The 23,696-nt window shown below is 39.0% G+C and overlaps 1 protein-coding gene across 4 annotated transcripts in view; it reads right to left on the bottom strand.

The window, feature by feature from the left end:
• Window positions 1–19,281: 19,281 nt before the first annotated feature.
• Window positions 19,282–23,696, bottom strand: part of CNTN5 (contactin 5) — a 1,441,523-nt gene continuing 1,437,108 nt past the window's right edge. For all 4 annotated transcript variants that reach the window (XM_056561527.1, XM_056561528.1, XM_056561529.1 and 1 more), the window contains one exon: window positions 19,282–21,485. In XM_056561527.1, the coding sequence (XP_056417502.1) occupies window positions 21,385–21,485 (101 nt within the window). In that variant the 3' untranslated portion in view covers window positions 19,282–21,384. The remainder of the gene's footprint in view (window positions 21,486–23,696) is intronic.

Here is a 23,696-nt window from a genome sequence, read left to right as displayed (position 1 = left end):
AATACATTGCTTATCTCTTACAAGAGGAACTTTTCAAGATTCGAGATCAAATAGTTTCTTCTCGTTCCAGACATCCCTTAAAAAAAATCCATCATGACACTGATTTAGAGAAATGTGCTTCAAAATCCATTGTACAGCATTCCTATGAAGCATAATACACACAAAATCAATCAGATCCGAAATGTTCTGCTCCTTGCATGTGACAATCTATTGATTTATTCCATGAGGATTAAAGACTTCCAGTGTGGCGGAAATAGAACATTTTCCATTGTCCCAAGACTATCATATTCAAAACTTGTCACTTCTTGGGAAGCTTTTGTCTTCTTTCAGAAGCTCATGAAGTGATAAAAAAATGAAAGACAAAATACATAACATAGTGTTCGTGTCAAACTGCCTTCCCTCCTAGAGCTAGAATATCTCAAAATCCATTCTTACTATATAATACAGAATATTTAAAGCAATGGTCAATTATCTATCTATCTATCTCATATCTATCTACCGTGTTTCTCCGAAAATAGGACCGGGTCTTATATTACTTTTAGCCACAAAAAACACACTAGGGCCTATTTTCAGGGTAGGGCTTACTTATTTACAGTACGGTATGCACATTAAACAACATGGAGGTTTCACGGTATTTACCCCCCCCCCCCCCATTATTATCATGTGATAGGCGCAGCTCTGAAGCCCAACGTCCCTCCCCGCCGGTTTATCAGACCAGCAACCCCACATCGGGGTAATAATCGTTTGTCGCCCGCAAGCGCAGCTTCTCCCCCCCCAAATAATGATTGGCCGCTGCTCTGTATCTATTCCAGTGCCCGGGCTGCAAATAGGGTATTACAAAACAAACTTTAACTTACCGTACCTTCGTCCTCCATTCCCCCGTTGCTAAGGCACCGGCCTCACTGTCCTCCGCTGTTATCGCTGCTTCCTGGTGTTGGGACGTCACAGAGCCTTCAGCCTATCACTGGCCACAGCGATGTCCCACCTCTGCCGATAATAGGCTGAGCCGACTGTCATGTAAGAAGCTGGCCGACTCCTTACATGACAGTGGGCTCAGCCTATCATTGCCAGAGGCGGGACATCGCTGCGGCCAGTGATAGGCTGAAGGCTCTGTGACGTCCCAACACCAGGAAGCAGCGATAACAGCGGAGGACAGTGAGGCCGGTGCCTTAGCAATGGGGGAACGAAGGACGAAGGTAAGTTTAAGTTTGTTTTTTAATATTTGCAGCCCGGGCATTGTCTAGGTCAGTGGTCTTCAACCTGCGGACCTGCAGCTGTTGCAAAACTATAACTCCCAGCATGCTGGGAGTTGTAGTTTTGCAACATCTGGAGGTCCGCAGGTTGAAGACCACTGGCATAGGTCTTATTTTCGGGGTAGGGCTTATATTACAGCCCACCCCGATAATACAGCTAGGGCCTATTTTCGGGGTAGGGTCTATTTATCTATTGCCTAACTATCTATCTATCTCATATCTATCTATCTATCTATCATCTGTCTGTCTGTCTATCTCATATCTATCTATCTATCTATCTATCATCTGTCTGTCTGTCTATCTCATATCTATCTATCTATCATCTGTCTGTTTGTGTATCAATCTCATATCTATCTATCTCATATCTATCTATCTATCTCCTATCTATCTATCTATCTATCTATCTAGAAAGTTCATAAAAAGCAGCACATCCAGAATAGTGGAATGGGTGCAAGCCTGTTGAACCTCGGTGCTCCGGTTCTTACTAAATATGCAATGGATAAAGGCAGCACACCACGATGATATAATCCAAAAACTGTGAATTTATTCCATGATGTAGAAAACAACGTTTCGGCGATCTCTCACCGCCATTTTCACTTGAAAATGGAGGTGAGAGATCGCCGAAATGTTGTTTTCTACATCATGGAATAAATTCACAGTTTTTGGATTATATCATCGTGGTGTGCTGCCTTTATCCATTGCATATCTATCTATCTATCCATCTATCTATCTAATATCTATTTATCTATCTATCTCATATCTATCTATCTATCTTCCTTTCTCATATCTATCTATCTATCTCATATCTATCTATCTATATATCTCATATCTATCCATCTATCTCCTATCTATCTCATATCTATCTATCTATCTATCTATCTATCTATCTATCTATCACATATCTATCTCATATCCATCTATCCATCTATCTTATATCTATCTATTTTTCTATCTCATATCTGTCTATCTCCCATCTATCTATCTATATCATATCTATCTATCTATCTAGAAGAAATATCCGCAGCACACACGTATTCGTGAAAAATCAAACGGTGGTTTATTCCATCAGAAAAACATGAGTGTAGAGAACGACGTTTCAACCAGCTCTCCTGGTCTTTTTCAAGCTCAATATACAAAGTGGATCACACATATTTTATAGGAGTGCTAATCAAGCAAGTGATTAATTAATAAGTGTCAAAATAACTCAAAATACATATTCATATCCAAACATCAATAAATCTTCAAAACATCATCCCAGTGTGCATGTACATAATGTAATATAAAGATGTATAACAATCGTACAGATTACATACATCTTTGTGGAATTAGATCACAAATTCTGCACAATCCAGTGATTATAGAAAACTTTCACCTGTGGGTTAAAAACAATATATACAGTGATCTGGGGAGCGCTCACTCACCGGGACTCCACGTTGCTTTCAATGCGGCTTGTAAACAATGAAACTGCGCATGCGTGCCGTGACCAATCAGTCTCACGGCCGCACGTCAGTTTGTTAACGCATGCGCAGTGCGCTACATAATAGCCCAATCGCATGTGTAGAACGTAATGTCCGGTCATGTGTGTCAACAGAGAGGAGCGTGCGAGTAACCATAGTAACATACATAAAGTCTATACTCCGGATATGGCAATCCAATAGTGGAAAATAACGGCTTCCGTATTCAACCCGGCAGCCAATCAGAGATGTTGAATGAAAAAAATGGAAAATAAAATAATTAAAGTGAAAATTAAAATAATCAGGTGCAAGGTCCTCTAGCATGCACACATGTTGGAGCTGCGTACCAAACTTTCTGTGGTTGCAGGTGGGGATAGGGGACCAATGCACGGCACCATTGATGTGTCAAGCATCCATCACCCATAACTTAAGTGACTCCCGGAACCACCAAATAGGTGGCACTCGGAGACCACATAGGTCAACCCCCTGCGTTCCATAAGCCCCCTCGGCTCTGCATAATAGGTACCCAACAAATCGTGTGGGACAAAACAGTCCAGGTCCTTATAGAGCACCCCTCTCAGGACGGTATTAACCGACCAAACGGAAAAAAATAAATATATGAAAAAAATAAAAAATTAAAAAATTAAATATGAAATAAAACCATATGAAACCCCACTTAATGCTCACTCTCTATGAACAACACAGACATATACAGATAATACAGGGATTTTAATGGCATAAAGATACATATAGACAATTGATGAAGTGAACATTTTTTTTTTTTTTTTTTAAATGTTCGGTGAGTAGAGGCTTTCTCCCGCAATGAACCACTGTAAAAAAAAAGCAAGAAATACAAAATTAATGCAGAATTAATTACTTGCATACAATTTGCATAATACTAAACAAAACTGTGTATACTGAATATACAGATACCAACATATCATGTAACTGGGCTATGTACAAAGAAACTATCTCACCACTATTCTTGATAACATTTTAAAGTCTACATTTAAACCATTTGGTTTTAATGACCCTAGCTGAAATATCCATTTCAATTCTAATTTTTTAAGTATGGCCTGTCGATCACCTCCCCTCTTTAGGGGGGGAACATGGTCTAAAATCATAAAACGCAAAGTGCTTTCTGCATGTCCAAATTCAACAAAATGTTTTGGCACAGGTAAGTCCGTTTTTTGTTTTCTGATGGTGTACCTATGTTGGTTTAGCCTGGTTTTCATGTCCCATGTGGTCTCCCCTATGTAGAGGAGGCCACATGGGCTCCACAAGGCATAGACCACAAAAAAAGAGTTACAATCTAAATAATATTTGATGGGGTATTCATCATTGGTCACAGGGTGTATGAACTTCTCTCTCTTCACCATGTATCTACAACTGACACATGTCCTGCAGGGGAAACTACCCTTCCTTTCCACAGAGAAGAACTTTTGTGTTGCTCTCCCTTTAGCCGAGACATCAGCCCTCACCAGTCGGTCCTTTAAATTTCTAGCCCTTCTGTATGACATCAAAGGGGGTGTGGTAAACTCAGGAATGTTAACATAACCACTTAAGACATGCCAGTGTTTACGTAAAATCTTACCTATCAAGGGTGAAATGTCATTATAGGTGCTGACAAAGGCTATGCGTGTAGACTTAGAATGGTCCTGTGTCAATCGTCCCCCTCTATCTGTTCTAATGCTTTCTCCAGTTTGTCTGGTGTGTCAGTGATCCTCCTTGCCCTCAGCATTTGGCTAAAGGGCAAAGAATTCACCATAGGTCTAGGGTGGCAGCTGTCGTACCTCAGAAGTATATTCTTGTCCGTGTCCTTAGTAAACAGATTTGTGGCTAAACGTCCTTCTTCAATGGTGACGAGTACATCAAGAAAACTGATGGCATGTGTCGAGTGAGTCAAAGTAAATTTGATGTCTGGGAGATGGCTATTCAAATAGTCCTGAAGCAGAAGCAGTTGGTCAAGATTACCAGTCCAAATCAAAAAAATATCGTCAATGTACCGCCACCACTACAGGATAAACCTGGAGTGGTGGGGTACATAGACAAAACGTTCCTCAAACTCCGTCATGAACAGATTTGCGTAAGTCGGGGCCACGTTACTGCCCATGGCGATCCCCCGACACTGCAAATACAGTTTATTGTCAAACATGAAAAAATTATTTTCAAGAACTAATCTCAGCAAAGCAGTAACAAAGTCAATCCTCCCTTCAGTAAAGTTGGCCTTCCGTAGTCTAGTTGTCATAGCCTCCACACCTCCATCGTGCTGGATGGAGGTATAGAGGCTGACAACATCGAAGGATGCCATGATGGAATCAGTAGGCACGTGTACATTAGCAATCTTTTCTAGAAATAATGTCTAGGGACATTAATGATTTTCTAGAAAAGATTGCTAATGTACACGTGCCTACTGATTCCATCATAGCATCCTTCGATGTTGTCAGCCTCTATACCTCCATCCAGCATGATGGAGGTGTGGAGGCTGTGACAACTAGACTACGGAAGACCAACTTTACTGAAGAGAGGATTGACTTTGTTACTGCTTTGCTGAGATTAGTTCTTGAAAATAATTATTTCATATTTCACGATAAACTGTATTTGCAGCGCCCGGGGACCGCCATGGGCAGTAACGTGGCCCCGACTTACGCAAATCTGTTCATGACCGAGTTTGAGGAACGTTTTGTCTATGTACCCCACCACTCCAGGTTTATCCTGGAGTGTTGGTGGTACATTGACAATATTTTTTTGATTTCGACTGGTAATCTTGACCAACTGCTTCTGTTTCAGGACTATTTGAATAGCCATCTCCCAGACATCCAATTTACTTTGACTCACTCGACACATGCCATCAGTTTTCTTGATGTACTCGTCACCATTGAAGAAGGACGTTTAGCCACAAATCTGTTTACTAAGGACACGGACAAGAATACACTTCTGAGGTACGACAGCTGCCACCCTAGACCTATGGTTAACTCCTTGCCCTTTAGCCAAATGCTGAGGGCAAGGAGGATCACTGACACACCAGACAAACTGGAGAAAGCATTAGAACGTATGACCCACAATTTTAGACAGAGAGGCTATCCTCAGCACCTTATTCAGAGACAACGGGCGAGGGTCATGAGTACAGATAGAGGGGGACGATTGACACAGGACCATTCTAAGTCTACACACATAGCCTTTGTCAGCACCTATAATGACATTTCACCCTTGATAGGTAAGATTTTCCGTAAACACTGGCATGTCTTAAGTGGTTATGTTAACATTCCTGAGTTTACCACACCCCCCTTGATGTCATACAGGAGGGCTAGAAATTTAAAGGACCGACTGGTGAGGGCTGATGTCTCGGCTAAAGGGAGAGCAACACAAAAGTTCTTCTCTGTGGAAAGAAAGGGTAGTTTCCCCTGCAGGACATGTGTCAGTTGTAGATACATGGTGAAGAGAGAGAAGTTCATACACCCTGTGACCAATGATGAATACCCCCATCAAATATTATTTAGATTGTAACTCTTTTTTCGTGGTCTATGCCTTGTGGTGCCCATGAGGCCTCCTCTACATAGGGGAGACCACATGGGACATGAAAACCAGGCTAAGCCAACATAGGTACACCATCAGAAAACAAAAAACGGACTTACCTGTGCCAAAACATTTTGTGGAATTTGGACATGCAGAAAGCACTTTGCGTTTTATGATTTTAGACCATGTTCCCCCCCTAAAGAGGGGAGGTGATCGACAGGCCATACTTAAAAAATTAGAATTGAAATGGATATTTCAGCTAGGGTCATTAAAACCAAATGGTTTAAATGTAGACTTTAAAATGTTATCAAGAATAGTGGTGAGATAGTTTCTTTGTACATAGCCCGGTTACATGATATGTTGGTATCTGTATATTCAGTATACACAGTTTTGTTTAGTATTATGCAAATTGTATGCAAGTAATTAATTTTGCATTAATTTTGTATTTCTTGCTTTTTTTTACAGTGGTTCATTGCGGGAGAAAGCCTCTACTCACCGGACATAAAAAAAAATTATAATAATTTCACTTCATCAATTGTCTATATGTATCTTTATGCCATTAAAATCCCTGTATTATCTGTATATGTCTGTGTTGTTCATAGAGAGTGAGCATTAAGTGGGGTTTCATATGGTTTTATTTCATATTTTATTTTTTAATTTTAATTTTTTTTTAATTTTTATTTTTTTCATATTTATTTATTTTTTTCTGTTTGGTCGGTTAATACCGTCCTGAGAGGGGTGCTCTATAAGGACCTGGACTGTTTTGTCCCACACGATTTGTTGGGTACCTATTATGCAAAGCCGAGAGGGCTTATGGAACACAGGGGGTTGACCCGTGTGGTCTCCGAGTGCCACCTATTTGGTGGTTCCGGGAGTCACTTAAGTTATGGGTGATGGATGTTTAACACATCAATGGTGCCGTGCATCGGTCCCCTATCCCCACCTGCAACCACAGAAAGTTTGGTACGCAGCTCCAACATGTGTGCATGCTAGAGGACCTTGCACCTGATTATTTTAATTTTCACTTTATTTTATTTTCCATTTTTTTCATTCAACATCTCTGATTGGCTGCCGGGTTAAATACGGAGCCGTTATTTTCCACTATTGGATTGCCATATCCGGAGTATAGACTTTATGTATGTTACTATGGTTACCCGCACGCTCCTCTCTGTTGACACACATGACCGGACATTACGTTCTACACATGCGATTGGGCTATTATGTAGCGCACTGCGCATGCATTAACAAACTGGCGTGCGGCCGTGAGACTGATTGGTCACGGCACGCATGCGCAGTTTCATTGTTTACAAGCCGCATTGAAAGCAACGTGGAGTCCCGGTGAGTGAGCGCTCCCCAGATCACTGTATATATTGTTTTTAACCCACAGGTGAAAGTTTTTTATAATCACTGGATTGTGCAGAATTTGTGATCTAATTCCACAAAGATGTATGTAATCTGTACGATTGTTATACATCTTTATATTACATTATGTACATGCACACTGGGATGATGTTTTGAAGATTTATTGATGTTTGGATATGAATATGTATTTTGAGTTATTTTGACACTAATTAATCACTTGCTTGTACGTGCTTGATTAGCACTCCTATAAAATATGTGTGATTCACTTTGTATACTGAGCTTGAAAAAGACCAGAAGAGATTGTTGAAACGTTGTTCACTACACTCATGTTTTTCTGATGGAATAAACCACCATAGGATTTTTCACGAATACGTGTGTGCTGCGGATATTTCTTCTATTTTGCATATGGGCCTCTGTCCAAGGTCTGGTCTCTGCGTGCACCACTGCATGATTTTTCTTGGACTGGATAGTGCTGTTTCCCTCCTGTCTTTTTATCTATCTATCTATTTATCTCTCTATCTATCGCCTAACTATCTATTTATCTATCTCATATCTATCTATCTCATATCTATCTATTTATCTCTCTATTTATCTATCGCCTAACTATCTATCTATCTCATATCTATCATCTGTCTGTCTGTCTATCTATCTATCTCATATATATCTATCTAATATCTATCTATCTATTTATCTATCTATCTATCTATCTTCCTTTCTCATATCTATCTATCTCATATCTTTCTATCTATCTATTATCTATCTATCTCATATCAATCAATCTACCTATCTCCTATCTATCTCATATCTATCTATCTATCTATCTCATATCTATCTATCTATCTATCTATCTCCTATCTATCTATTTATCTATCTCCTATCTATCTATCTATCTATCTATCTATCTCCTATCTATCTATCTCATATCTATCTATCTATCTCATATCTATCTATCTATCCTCATATCTATCTATCCATCTATCTATTTATCTATTTCATATCTATCTATCTTTCTATCTATCATCTATCTAAGTATCTATCTATTTATCTCTCTATTTATCTATCGCCTAACTATCTATCTCATGTCTATCTCATATCTATCTATCTATCTAACATCTATCTATCTATTTATCTATCTACCTATCTTCCTTTCTCATATCTATCTCATATCTTTCTATCTATCTATCTCCTATCTATCTCATATCTATCTATCTATCTTATATCTATCTATCTTATATCTATCTATCTCATATCTATCTATCTATCTCATATATCTATAGAGAGTAGGAAAGCAGCACTTCCAGAAAAAAAATTTGATGAATGGTGCACGCAGAACCGGATGTGGGTCAGGGGTCCTTTTGTCCAAGGGACAGGGGAAGTCGGATCATGGGGGTCTGGCCCTTTAAAGGGGTATTCCTGCATTTATAGAAATCATATATTGCTTGGGTCCCCCCCCCCCAAAAAAAAAAAATAAATAAATAAATAAAGCTATACTAACCTACCTGATTCCCTGAAGTTCCTGATTCCCTAACTGCTTCTGTCTTCTGCCTGCTTATAAGACGAGCTGTGGTGTATCGTCTTGGCCATTGATTAGCTAGGTGGGCAGGTCTTACTCTGAGCTCTCTTCTTAGTAGCAGATAGAAGACAGAAGCAGCAGAGGACAGCAGAGAAAATGGATACTGCAGAGGACCAAGGCTAGGTAAGCATTGTTTTTATTTTTTCCATTTTTCTAAAAGCCCCAGAAATGTTTTTATAAAAAAAAAAATTATTTACAGGATTTTCTGCTGCAGATGTAAACTAAATGACTGAGCACAGCTTCTAATCTGCAGTTACAAATCCTGAACATCAAATCTGTGCAGGATCCTGTATATGTGAACATACCCTTAAAGGAGAACATTAGGCCTGGCCTGTCAATTGGCCTGCCAATTCCTCGATGCCGTCAATGCTGTTTTCGTCTGTCTTTTGGTGCCCAACACATCAGACTGTAGCCCAGCGAATCAAAAGCCGCAGCAATGTCAGGTGGTGCCCCAGCCTGTTACATGACAGGAGAAAGGACTTCCATGGAGTGGTGGGGGATATCGGCGCTGACCAAGATCGGACACGTCTGGTGAGTAGAAGAATTTCTATTAAAATACAACGCATTTCACCTTAATAAAAAATTCTTCTACTCACCGGACGTGTCCGATCTTGGTCAGCGCCGATATCCCCCACCACACCGGGGAAGTCCTTTCTCCTGTCGTGTTATGTCCAGGTCGGGGAGGCTGCAGACCAGACTTATCCACTTACCCACGCAGACCATTGTTGTGTGTGAGCTAACACAACCGCCTTCGGTAAGGGTCTCTCAATATTTTAAACCTGGACCCTGCAGTGGTGATTTTACACTTGTTTCGGCCTGTTACATGGCACTGCTGCTCAACCTATCACCGGGCGAGGTGGTGCACCTCTGCGGCTGATGATTGGCTCAACCACAGTGTGACGTGTTGGGCACCAAAGACTCTTGCCGGAGAACGGGATATTGATATCCACAGCATCGGGGGAGCAAAGTTAAGTTCATTATTTTTCTTCCGGCAGCCCAGGCAAAATGGATTAAAAAAAACTGAAGTTCGCCTTTTAGATGTTGTTCAGTAATGTATTTACTTTCTACAATAATATTTATGGCATTATCCTAAAATTCTTCTCCATTTCCGACCGAGTCATCCTGAGCTTGACATAAGTTTTCCTTACTTACAAAGTTCTGGAAAAGCTTAGCTATGAATAGTGTCACCTAATGTCTATCTGTACGTTCTCCCCCGAGATTGAGTCGGATATTTGGAGACATCAGGTCCTTATTTTCATTGTTGACATTTTTAAAAGCAATTTATTCCTTGGTTCCTCCAGGAAAATGTCACTGCGCCCATCATAAAATTTTACGCTGAATAATAAATGATCTCATCCAATAGTTGACAAGACACCAGGTAGAAGTCAATAAAAAGAGAATTATTTATTAAAAAGACCTAATGATACAAGAACAGTACACAGCAACTAGTTGGCTTCCACATAGTATACAATTATATATAGTATATACACATTGTATACAATATTTTTCTAATATATCACATAATTTGTTACAGTACCAGATTCTCCAAGCTACAAATAAAATTCTCTTTAGCAAAATAAATAAATAAGTAAATAAAATTCATAAGAATTATGGGAAGGATTAAGAAAAACCAGAGATTGTAAATTCTATTGTGATGCCCTAACCTGATTGTATCAATTTGGTAACACCCCCGCTTATTTATTGCATTATTTCCAATTGGTAACACCCCCGCTTAACTTAAAATGTTTTTTTGTTTTTGTTTTTTTAAATAGGACCTGTCAACCCTAAAAATATATTTGTTTTCATAAATTCTTGAACTATCAATTCTGGGCCATCTTTTCTTTGAATTTTGCTTCATTTTGCTCTTCTGTTATTCCTCCTGGAAATGCCATTCCCCTTGTCAAAATAGCAAGACAGCACTTTTACTGAGTTTTTAGGGACACACCGGAAGAATGTTGACATCTAGTTATCAATTTATTCATTCTATTTATATATTTCCAGGAGGAATAACAGGACTGACAGAATTTAGAGTAGTAAGAAAAGATGGCCCAGAGTTTTTATGTTACAGGAATGCTAAAAATTCTAAAATTTTGAATTTGCTAAAACAGCCATGTAAGTAGAATTGAGATATCCTGTTTTATTGAACACTACCATTTTTTTATTAAGAAAGTCAATCTACAGTAGATAAGTTACAGCCGCTCATGCTACATTTCTAAGCTAAAAATCACAATTCATTCGGCTTTTAATATGCTAGTGCCAACTCAAAGAAATACATCTAATTCCACGCCATTTTGTAAAACATTCATATTCTTTTTTATGTTACTCCTTCTGAGGTCAGTGCAGATTCCAGCATGGAACTATTTTATACAAATGGATATATTTTAGCTTTTTATTTATTAATTATTAATATTATTATTTTTTTAGGCAATTTTAATACATATTCCAATGGGTTATAACGAATGATGATGGTTTATTATTTTGGGTTACCAAGTGCTACACAGCCTTATCTTGCATTTTGTAATGATAGCTTTAAAGGGGTACTCCGCCACTAGACATCTTATCCACTATCCAAAGTATAGGGGATAAGATGTCTGTTCGTGGGGGTCCCGCCATTGGCAACCCCTGCGATCTCCTTGCAGCACCCAGCGTTCTGAAAGTTATTTTCAGAATGCTGGGTTTGGGCGGGCATGGTTGTGATGTCACGCCACGCCCCTCCATTAATGTCTATGGGAGGGGCGTGGCCTATAGACATGAATGAAGGGGGTATGGCTTGATGTCACAAGTGGGAGTGGCGTGATGTCACGACCACAGCTGCCCAAACGACATCACGACCACGGCCATCCAAAAGTTATTTTCAGAACATGGGAGGTCCCAGAGGCGGAACCACCAGAATCTATCCTTTAAATAGGGGATAAAATGTCTAGGCGTGGAGTACCCCTTTAAAGAGGTTATCTGGAAGGGGGGTTCTAACTATGCCCATTGTGTGGGATATATAAAAAAAAATAAAAAAAAAAACTCTACTACCTCCAGCACTCCTGCGGTGCCTCTTTCCAAAACCAATTAATTTGCCTTTTCTGTTTATGTTGCCAAAATCAATAAGTAGAAAATAATTTGGAAACTAAATATAATTGTATTTATTCATTAATAAATAAATTAATTGAATTAAATAAAAATAAAAATTCTGAACAGACATTGCCCTGAGTCTGGCTTCTGAAAATCCCCTATACAGGTGTTCGTACTGGGGAAAAGTGCGGTCAGTCACTTCTAATGCACGTGGTTATCATTACACTTGCTGAGCTTATGTGAAGGTGGAAATCCCATAGATCCCTGTAATTACTATTAAATAAGACTACCATTGAATCCCATGGATCCTTTTCTACTGTTGACAATTTTGACCCACGGGTACTCGGGAAAAAAATTGATATACTGTTTGGGTCACTCCTCGGTGCTAGTTAAAAGCTACCAGATGTCCATCTCATGTGAAGAGAGTCCAGTGCCAACAATCTTATATTGGTTAAACCAGACTCTCCATGAAAAACAAAAAAGTACCCATCTGTAAATAGTTTTGGGGTTCTTTCCTCATATTAGTATGGAGAAGAGTACTGTTTGCTAGAGATGATTGGATGCAGAAGACTGCTAATTCTCATGGAATAGATGGGTGACTATTTCTTTTGGTCCAGATTCTGATTGGGTTAATATGAATTAATATAGGGATACATGAACCCAAGCTGTAGCCCATAGGCAGCCAAAGGCATCTTATACCTGATATATAGTAGATAGGTAAGAGTGGCACTGTGAGGGATTCCGACCCCAGGATCCAAGCAGGTGCTTAGTCCATAGACTTGACTACAAAGTTCCAAAGTTAAATAAATCCAAAAAGAGAGTAAAAGATGGCACTCCAGCGATCCAGTAAAAAAAGGTATAGTTTATTCCCCCAATGTGTAAGGACATTTCAACCTACTCAATGAGGTATTTTTCAAGGTCTTGCTTGAAAAAGACCTCATTGAGTAGGTTGATACATTGTCCTTACACATTGGGGGAACAAATTATACCTTTTTCTCACTGGATCACTGGAGTGCCATCTTTTACTCTCTTTTTGGATTTATTATACCTGTTATAGATGAAGCCTTACCTTTCCTTTATTTAAGTTTTGGATACCAATTTCCTATTATACAATTTTAGCACATTAATGTGAAAACTTTGTGATACATGTATCATGTTTTTTGTCAGCTAGTTATCTCGTGATGCACATTTTGGGTTATGTTGAGCTACGAGGAGCAGTAAGGAAGGACACATGACTCTAGGCAAGGGTTCTGGCAATCTTTAGGAGGAGAAATGTGAGCTTCCTTTATCTTGAACTCACTTTGAGTATATTTTCTTGGATTTTTAGATGCAAAACTGAGTTTTATTGGTTTCCTGTTACTGGAGAGCAGAGTGTTGCTCAATGTCAATTACAAAGACAAAGCTAAGCTGTTAGGTCACATGACTGTGAGAGAGGAGGGGCTAAACTGTTGTCTGTTTTTAGGATCAACCAGCAGATATGTGATAATAACTTGACAAAAATTTAAATTAATCAAACAAAAGTATTTTTAATGTAAGTTTTATGTAGATGTTGATTTACAAAGTGGATTTTTGCATAAAAAATTATTTTTTTATTTTTTTACACTTTTAATGTAGTGAAGTAGTGAGGTGGAGAAGACACTGCTGAACTTCCTTTTACATATTTACTCCTGGTAAATAAAAATCTGGGTGGCAAAGTGGCTCAGTGGATAGCACTGTTCCTATGCAGCACTGCATCTGCATAGAGTTTACATTATATGTTCTGCATTTGTGTAGGGTTCCTCCACTTTCTTTGGTTTCCTCCCACATTTCAAAGCACAATTATTAAAGGGGTTATCCAGCTATTAAAACCTTCCCCCCCCCCCCATCTACAGGGCAGAGGAACCCTTCGGCCCCCACCTTCTGAGACGTACTTAACTCAGCAGCGGTTACCCGCTCAGCCAATAACCGAATGAGGCAGGACACCATAGCAGCCGGTACTGCTAAGACGAGTATGTCTCGGAAGGTGGGGGCAAGAGCGTTCAGCAGGGAGAGTTGGGCCCCGTTCTGGGAATAGGGGGATATGTTTTTAATGGCTGGATAACCCCTTTAATTCCTTTAGCACGCTAATTTGAAATGTACATTGTCAACATCATAGGAGACAGAGATCAATGAGAATGATGACATATATATGCTATATAAAGAAAGGAATTATTATTGTCCTGGTCACGTGGAGACATAGTCACACAGCTTGTTACAGTTATCAGAGCTGTGTCTTGTATGAAGCCAAACAAGCCACACCAGAGAGGCAGCGGGAGATTAGGGAAGTAAACAAGTGTCTCAGAAGCTGGTGTAGGAAGGAGGGGTTTGGGTTCATGAAGAACTGGGCCAACTTCATTGTCGGTTACCGGCTCTACCGTAGGGACAGGCTGCATCTCAATGGGGAGGGTGCAGCTGTGCTTGGGGAGAAGATGGCTAGAAGGGTGGAGGAGTGTTTAAACTAGGGACTGGGGGGAGGGAACCTACAACATAGAGGGGGAAGATAGTGTAGATAGAGAGGGGGGACTTATTAATATACCTGGAGGTGGAGCAGAGGGAGGGGTTAGAATAGTTGATAGGGATAGGCGTCATAGGAAAAAAAAAACATACACCATTGTATTGCATGTTGACTAATGCCAGAAGTCTGACCAATAAAACTGACGAACTGGAGTTGATAATGTCTGTGGAGAATTATGACATAGTGGGTATAACAGAGACTTGGTTGGACGATACCTGTGACTGGGCGGTCAACATACAGGGTTATAGTCTATTCAGGAAGGTTTGGACAAAATGGAAAGGGGGAGGAGTTTGTCTGTATGTGAAATCGAGTCTGAAGGCCGCACTGTGTGATGATAAATAAGAGGGAAACGATAATGTGGAGTCATTATGGGTAGAAATATATGGAGATGAAAAGGGAATCTCTCGAAAGAAAATGAGCTTTAGGAAGGCAAAGTTTGATCAACTCAGAGAAGCCCTTACAAACATAAATTGGGATATTTTCCTCATAAACAAGAATACTGACACTAAATGGGAGACTTTTAGAAATATCTTAAATTCTCACTGATAGATGTATATACCTTATGGGAATAAAAGGGTCAGAAATAAAAGAAAACCAATATGAATGAATAAAAATGTTAAGGGGGCAATAAATGACAAAAATAAATCATTTAAACTACTAAAACAGGACGGCAGTGAAGAAGCATTAAAAAGTTTTAGAGAAAAAGGTCAAATATTTAAACAACAGATAAAAGCCGCAAAAACAGAGACAGAAAGACTTATTGCCAAAGAGAGTAAAACTAACTCCAAAATGTTTTTTAACTATATAAATAGCAAAAAGGTTAAAAATGAAAGTGTTGACCCTTTAAAAAACTGATAAGGAAGAAATTATAAACTGGATGAGGAAAAAGCAAATATATTAAACAAATTCTTCTCCACTGTATTCACTGAGGAAAATGAAATGCAAGGTGAAAAACAGCAAGATAAGGTAAACTCCCCGGTACAGGTCACCTGTCTAACCCAGGAAGAAGTACAGTGCGGCCTGCAAAAAATCTAAATAGACAAATCACCAGGTCCAGATGGCATTACATTACTTAATTCCTTTAGAACACGGGAATTAAGTAATGTAATAGACAGACCTCTATTTTTAATATTCAGGGACTCTATAGTAACAGGGACTGTTCCCCAGGACTGGCGCATGGCAAATGTGGTGCCAATATTTAAAAAGGGGTCAAATGGTGACAACGGGAATTATAGGCCTGTTAGTTTAACCTCCGTTGTATGTAAATTGTTTGAGGGTTTTCTAATAGATGCTATGTTGGAGTATTTTGATATAAATAAATGTATGACTCCATATCAGCATGGCTTTATGAGGGATCGATCCTGTCAAACTAATCTGATCACCTTTTATGAGGAGGTGAGCTCCAGACTGGACCTGGGGCAATCGCTGGATGTCGTATATCTGGATTTTACCAAAGCATTTGATATGGTGCCACATAAAAGGTTGGTGCATAAAATGAGAAGGATGGGGCTGGGGGGAAATGTGTGTAAGTGGGTAAGTAACTGGCTCAGTGATAGGAAAAAGAAGGTGGTTATTAATGGTACTTATTCTGATTGGGTGACTGTTACTAGTGGGGACCTCAGGGGTCTGTCTTGGGTCCTATTCTATTTAATATATTCATTAATGACCTTATAGAGGGGTTGAATAGTGAAGTAGCAATCTTTGCAGATGATATTAAACTTTGTAAAGCGGTAAACACTATAGAGGACAGTGCACTGTTACAAATGGATCTGGATAGGTTGGAGGTTTGGGCTGAGAAGTGGCAGATGAGGTTCAACACTGATAAATGTAAGGTAATGCACATGCGGAGGAAAAATCTGGGCTGGGATTATGTATTAAATGGGAGAAAACTTGGGACGACTGACGTGGAAAAGAACTCGGGAGTCTTAGTTAATAGTAAATTTAGTTGTAGTGACCAGTGTCGGGCAGCTGCTGCCAAGGCAAATAAAATCATGGGATGCATCAATAGGGGCATAGATGCCCACGAAAAGGAAATAATTCTACCGCTGTACAAATCACTAGCCAGACCACATATAGAATACTGTGCACAGTACTGGACACCAGTGTACAAGAAAGATATAGTGGAGCTGGAGAGGGTTCAAAGACGGCAACCAGAGTAATACGGGGAATGGGAGGATTACAGTACCCAGAAAGATTATCAGAATTAGGATTATTTAGTTTAGAAAAAAGAAGGCTTAGAGGAGACCTAATAACTATGTATAAATATATCAGGGGACAGTACAGAGATCTCTCCCATGATCTATTTATACCCAGGACTGTATCTATAACAAGGGGGCATCCTCTACGTCTAGAGGAAATAAGGTTTCTACACCAGTACAGACGGGGGTTCTTTACTGTAAGAGCAGTGAGACTGTGGAATTCTCTGCCAGAGGAGTGGTCATGGTGAACACTGTAAAATAATTTAAAAGGGGTCTGGATGCATTTTTGGTGAATAATAACATTACAGGTTATGGATTCTAGATCTATATAAACTCAGTTGGGACTCATTAGGGTTATAGGTTGAACTTGATGGAGTCTTTTTTCGACCTTATGAACTGTGTTACTATGTTACCTGTGTGTCCATTGTATGACCGGGAAAGATTTTCATCCACTGGGAATAAACACTGAATGGAAGCAAGAAGAAATCTTGACATTTTTGAGGAATTGATAAGGGCAGTTTATTGACAGACTGTGTCTCTTTTCATTATACAAAGATAGTAATTTTATTTCTTAAAATAGGAATCCCCTTACTGTAATAGATATTTCCTTTCACATAAAATGCATATGATATATAGAGTCTGAAACAAATCCCCTGTCTTTAGGATAGGTGATAAGTTTTCATATCCAGGAGTACTCTTTTAATGCCAAAACACTGAGCTGTGATTGGTTGCTGTGAACAAATCTCCCCAATTTTTGTCTGGCACAGATTATAAAATTTGGGCCAGTTTGTGTTACAGAGGTCTTACTCCCCGGCACTTACTTCTGCACCCTGCCCATCTTGAAGGTATACCTTCTGAGGTGAGAAGAGATTGGTGCTGGTCATGGTCATTGTGTGTGGGCAATCCCCCCCCCCCCCCCCAACAACATTGGCAACATCCTGCAGCTATTGGGCATCACATGTCGGCATGGTTTTGGACACTCGTGAAAGCTATCATAAATGGCACCCGACCCCTTTCATCACAGTATACTTACAAGATGGGCCAGTGGGGAGAAATTATCGCCAGGGAGCCGGACAAGGCCTTTTCTGCTTCCCAGGCAACCCCTTTAAATAAAGAGAAACAATTGAGGAAATTCCTGGCCCATGATGTTCCACTGACAGTCGTTCTTAAAGGCACTATTTTATGTTGCAATAACCTGCTCAGCCCCTAGTAGCCCCCTTCCTAGGTCTATAGTCAAGCATTGTTATTCTTGACCGTGGCGCAATAGAGAACAATTTAACTGGATGAAATGCTTCTTTCGATGCATCAAACTAAAGATCCAAAATGCAAGATGTTTAATAGAATACCTAGACGATGACTTTAAAAATTAAGAAAAGAATAAATAGGAGTTGTGAACAACTAACCTTTATCAGAGTTATACTCTCACACAATTCATACAGTGCAGATTATTGAAATCACACCCTATTGGCATGGGGAACTTTAATGCCCAAATGTCAATTTATAATACATTTTCAGACGGTATAACAGAAAATTCTAAGGAAAGATGCTCCAGTTTTGTTATTTCATGGGAAATGCAAAAAAACTGATGTTGGTTTTCTAAAGATTGTTTTTTTCTCCTTAGAAACAGCACTTCTCGAGTCCATCGCCTATGTCTCGTACTGCAGCTCGGCCCATAAAAAAAAAGAACACAGTAAATTGTACCTAAGTAGCCATGAAGAAAAGTGAATTTGATCTTAATGTATACTATATATATGCATGAATCTAAATAGAAATATCCTTTATGTATAGCCATCAGAAGATCAGTTAAACTGGGGTATGACTTTGGCTAATTGTTGAAATTTATTAAAGGGGTTTCTGGTGAAAAACAACTTATCTCACATCCACAGAATAGAGGGCAAATGTCTGACTATAGGGGATCCAACCGCTGGAACCCCCCCCCTCCCGATCTACAGATATACATTTTTAAGGAAGCATCAAACATATGTGAGAACAGCACTCAGTGGGACCCCCCGCGCGCAAGATCTTCGTGCAAACACCCGACGTCCTGACCATTATGTTCAACATGCTGAGTTTGGGCAGCCACGCCCCCTCCATTCATGTCTATGGGAGGGGGCGTAACGGCTGTCATGCCTCTTAGCATAGATATGAATGGTGGGGGCGTGGCGTGACGTCAGACCACGGCCATTCAAACCCAGCGTTCTGAACATAATGGTCAGGATGCCGGGTGTCTTACAGAGATCACAGGGGGTCCCAGTGGCAGGACCCCCACGATCAGACATCTTATCCCCTATACTTTGGATAGGGGATAAGATGTCTAGGGGCGGAGAACCCCTTTAACTGGGGCCAAGCCTGTGATCATAAAAAGAAGTAATACATTGTTGAAAACATTTCGTTGTCTTACAGTGTTTCATGTCTTTTCTGAGAAGCCGCGTAGGATGAACCTGAAGAAAATGTTTACGGTTCACAGCAAACTTTTAATAAAATTTCAATTCCAAACAACCCCTTCTATACATTGATTTTTTATTTTATTAAAAAAAAAGTTTTCTTGACCTTGGTCTAGAAACAAACAGTAAAACATGGCAATAATGGTTCATGTCTCCTAAAGAATTCCAACCAGCAATACTGCGCTCACATTGACAGAAGAAAAGTTAGCAACTGGTAGACCGACAGGGTTCCATATTACAAGGGTCATTCAGAGGATTGTATAGTCTTTCTTGCAATGTATTTTTCGTTTACGCATCATTCGAACTGGCATCTAAGAACTATTGTCCTAATGTCTCCACCAGGTGAGGTTGCATTAATATAATGCGGCGTCAACTGATGACAAACCCTCTACTCACTTTGTAGATATATATATTTATATATAGAGAGATGATTGACTTCTACACCGCTAAAAATTGTCACCACAATATTTACTGGACATATCAATAATATTCTTTGTTGTCTCCAGAGCAAAGCAAAATGATCAATTGAACTTTATCTCATTTACCCAAAAAATATTAAGCAATAAGCTTCACAAAGATTGGAGGCATATACAGGTCGGTAATGTAAGGTCTAGTCTCAGAGTGTGCTGGAGGCTGTACAACAGCAAACCGGGCCCCTGTGGTTTCATACATAGTGCTCCATGTGGTGCCATAAGTTAAAAATATTCTCCCCCAAGGCTATGTTCACACAGTGGAAAATTCCACAAAAAGGAACGGGCGGACATTCCGCAAATAGCAAGCGCCGGCAGAATAGGACCCCTCGGAAATTTGCTTTCTCCATAGACAATGCATTTCTGAGTGGATTCCACCCACAAAAATCAATTCTTTCTTTCGATTTCCGCAGCAGATGTTTCCACTGCGGAAATTCGTCTGTGTGCATGGTGCAGCAGAATCCCATTGAAAGCAAAGGGATTCTTTTGCAACACAATTTCCGAGCTGAATTTTTTTCCAGGTTTCAATGGGAAATTCCGTCATGTGAACATGGCCTAAGAGCAATCCTTTAAAGCGTTAGTCTTTACACTTCCCAGGCAATCAATTAGCCCTAGAATGGCTGAGGGCTCATGTAAACAGATGGATTCCCACAACTCTGATTCTGTAGGGCCCATGCAAGTCTGACAATGTGAGTTTCAGAGAAATTCTTGGACTACAAATTTGGGAAGGGAGACTAATGATTAAAATGGAGAATATGTCCTTAATACGACATCACTCAACACTTTTGTTTTCTCACATTTTTAAAGAAAAATGTAACAAAAAAAGCCTCCCTATAGCTCTGTATGAGATTGAAGACATACGAAGGTAAAGCAGGGCCATAGAAGGCGTTGGGTACCGTATTATTGCTCTGCACAACTAAGAGTTGTATGGAGTAATAACATAGCAACATACCTGTAGGATGCCTTACCTAGAGATCATAGGTTATTGGCATTCTTGGAAAAGATTAAAAATCATTAGGGTAAGGAATAGTTGAGATGTATAAATATATCACCTGATCTATATTTGCACTTCATACCATGTCATTCAATACCACAAATGTATTGCACGCTTTAACAACGTAAAATTATATGATCCAAGAACTGGTCGATTCGAAAGCAAAACAAAAAGAAAAATGCAACCCAGAGCATTTGACCAAAGTTACCGTTTTTTCTTTTTTTTTTCTTTTTTTTTTTTACAGAAGCTGATAAAGGCTATTAGCAAACCAGTCTATTTATATATTTATATATATATTTATAAAAAAGGAAAGAAAGAAAAACGAACAAACAAAAACTAAACAGAAAAAAAGAAAAACAGCCTTCTTTTTCATGTAGTCTTTGGGTATAAGGATGAAGAGTAGGTCCAGGTTTCTATTGTCTTCATTCAGTCAATAACTTTAATCATGTCTTCAATAAAAATAAAAAAGGACTAAAAATCTAAATAAATAAAAAAAAACAAAGAAAAAAACTAAAAATCCATCTTCACCAAGATGTCGTTGGAACGACAAGCGCCAATAGTAAAGTTAAAGAAGATGAGGAGGCTGAAATATTATGCAGTGTTGTCTGTGCACTTGTGACTTTTTCTGCAAAGAGAAGAAAAAATAATATGGTTAAAATGTATTTATTATTTGATAATTAAATAAAACTGTAAAATATCTAAAGCAGCTGGTTATATGTAAATAAATTATACGTTTGGAAAATGGACCAAATGTAGACACAATTCGGCTATAGTCAATGGGCACATCAGGCTATATGTAAAGGTTACAGATGTGTAGTCCATGTATAACCTTAGCCCAAAGACATGTTGTTAATGGGGCCTAAATTGTTTAGAAACAATATCATGGCATAAAGGAAAGACATTGGAATTGCAAAAGTACATTTATAGCCAAAATCTAAGCTGACATGATCGTCCCTGGTATCGCTCTTTGAAAAAAATCCATCAATGTAGACTGGGCAACTAGAAAATAAGTTTAAGACTTTCGGTAGCAATACTATTCTTATTTTTTTTTTTTTTTATGAAAAAATAAATAAAGGTATTGAGAGGGTGAAACTAAAATTGAGGGACATTTTACTCTTCATTATCCATTGTTCAAATACCAACACATTCCCCCTTGAACATTATATAATAAATGGCAGATAAACCTAAAATAAGACTTGCATGAAAAAAAACGATATGGAAACAGGACCATGTGCAAAATAATTTCACACTGTAGGGGGAGTAAAGGGGTAAAAGGTAGAGTAGGGGGGGGATCATATGAAAGTGATAACTCTTAATGAGGAAAGGAAGGAGATAAAATAGAGATAGGGTCAAAGGAAGGATAGTGGTGGAGAGAAAGGGAAAAAGAATGGATTGATGGAAGAGAAAGAAAACAGAAAATACAAAAATATTAAAACACAAGTCAAAACATGCTAATAGAAGAGGGTCCTGTATAAAACAGTATACAATATAAGAGAAGGGTTAAGGAAGGAAGACATGTAGGGAGAGAGAAAGTAAGGAAGTAAAGGAGCAAGGAAAGGAAGGAGGGAAAAGGGGAGGAAGGAAGAACAAATGGACAAATAGAGTGAAGTAAAGAAGAATACAAAAAAGGGTAAGAAAAATACACTTATTGGATATGGGCTAAGAAAGGGAGTAAGGAAGGAAGACAGGAAGAGAGAGAGAGAGAGAGAAAGGAAGAAAGAGAAAAAGACAGATAAAAAAGAGAGATAGAAGAAGAGAGGGAGAAGGAAAAACAGAAGGAAGAGACAGATAGAGAAGAATTGGAGGCAGAAAAGAAGTAAGTGGGGGGAGGGAGTGAAGGAAGGACAGAAGGGAGGAAGGAAGGCGGAAAGAAGAGAGGTAGAAAGGGAGGAAAAAATGAAGGGAAGAAAGACAAAAAGGAAGGAAGGAAGGAAGGAAGGATGGAACAGAGAAAGGGACAAAGAAAGAGGAGAGTGAAAAAAGAAGGAATAGAGGAAGGAAGGAAATAAAGAAAGAAGGAAGGAAGGAAGGAAGGAAAGAAGAAAGCTGATGGGCTGACAAAGAGGAGAGGGAGAAAGGAAGAAGGAATAGAGGAAGGAAGGAAAGAAAGAAAGAAAGAAGGAAAGCTTATATATAAAATATATACAGAAAAATGACTCTCTGAGACAAGGGCCCAGAAGAGAAGGGTTTACAATGTAACAGGAATGTTGAGGAAGGGGACGACAGCGAGAGGAAAGGGAATGGAGAGGAGTGAAGAAGGAAGGCAAGGGGATTGGTAGTAAGACATGAAGAGAAAGAAAAGAAGAAAAAGTTTACAGAAAAATATAATACATAGTTTACAATATGAGAAATGGCCTGAGAAAGGCTTTTAGGAAGAATAAGAATGTAAAAAAAAAAAAAACAGATGTAAGAGAAGAAGAAAAGAATAGCAAAAAACCAAACAATGTAAGAATACACTATGAAAAGGATCCTGTAAAAAAAGAGTGTACAATATAAGGCCATGTTCACACACAGTAATATTGGCCCTTTTTTTAGATGTAAACGGCTGATAATATGGACCATTATCAAATAATAATAATAATAATAATAATAATTTTTTTTAGACATTTACAGCTCAAAGAACATTTTATTATTACTGTATTATTTTTATTATTACCTTATAACATTTCTTCCCAACCAGGGTGCCTTCGGCTGTCTGGGAATGCTGGGAGTTGTAGTTTTGCAAAAGCTGGAGGCACCCTGGTTGGGAAACAATGCCTTATAATGTGATGATAATATGCAGTCTATGTTAATGAGTAGAAAGTTTCGGTCCTTTGTTGCACTCTATTAGAGCAGT

This window comes from Hyla sarda, chromosome 2, assembly GCF_029499605.1.
Source record: "Hyla sarda isolate aHylSar1 chromosome 2, aHylSar1.hap1, whole genome shotgun sequence".
Taxonomy (NCBI): domain Eukaryota; kingdom Metazoa; phylum Chordata; class Amphibia; order Anura; family Hylidae; genus Hyla; species Hyla sarda.
This window is presented reverse-complemented; position numbering and strand designations above follow the sequence as displayed.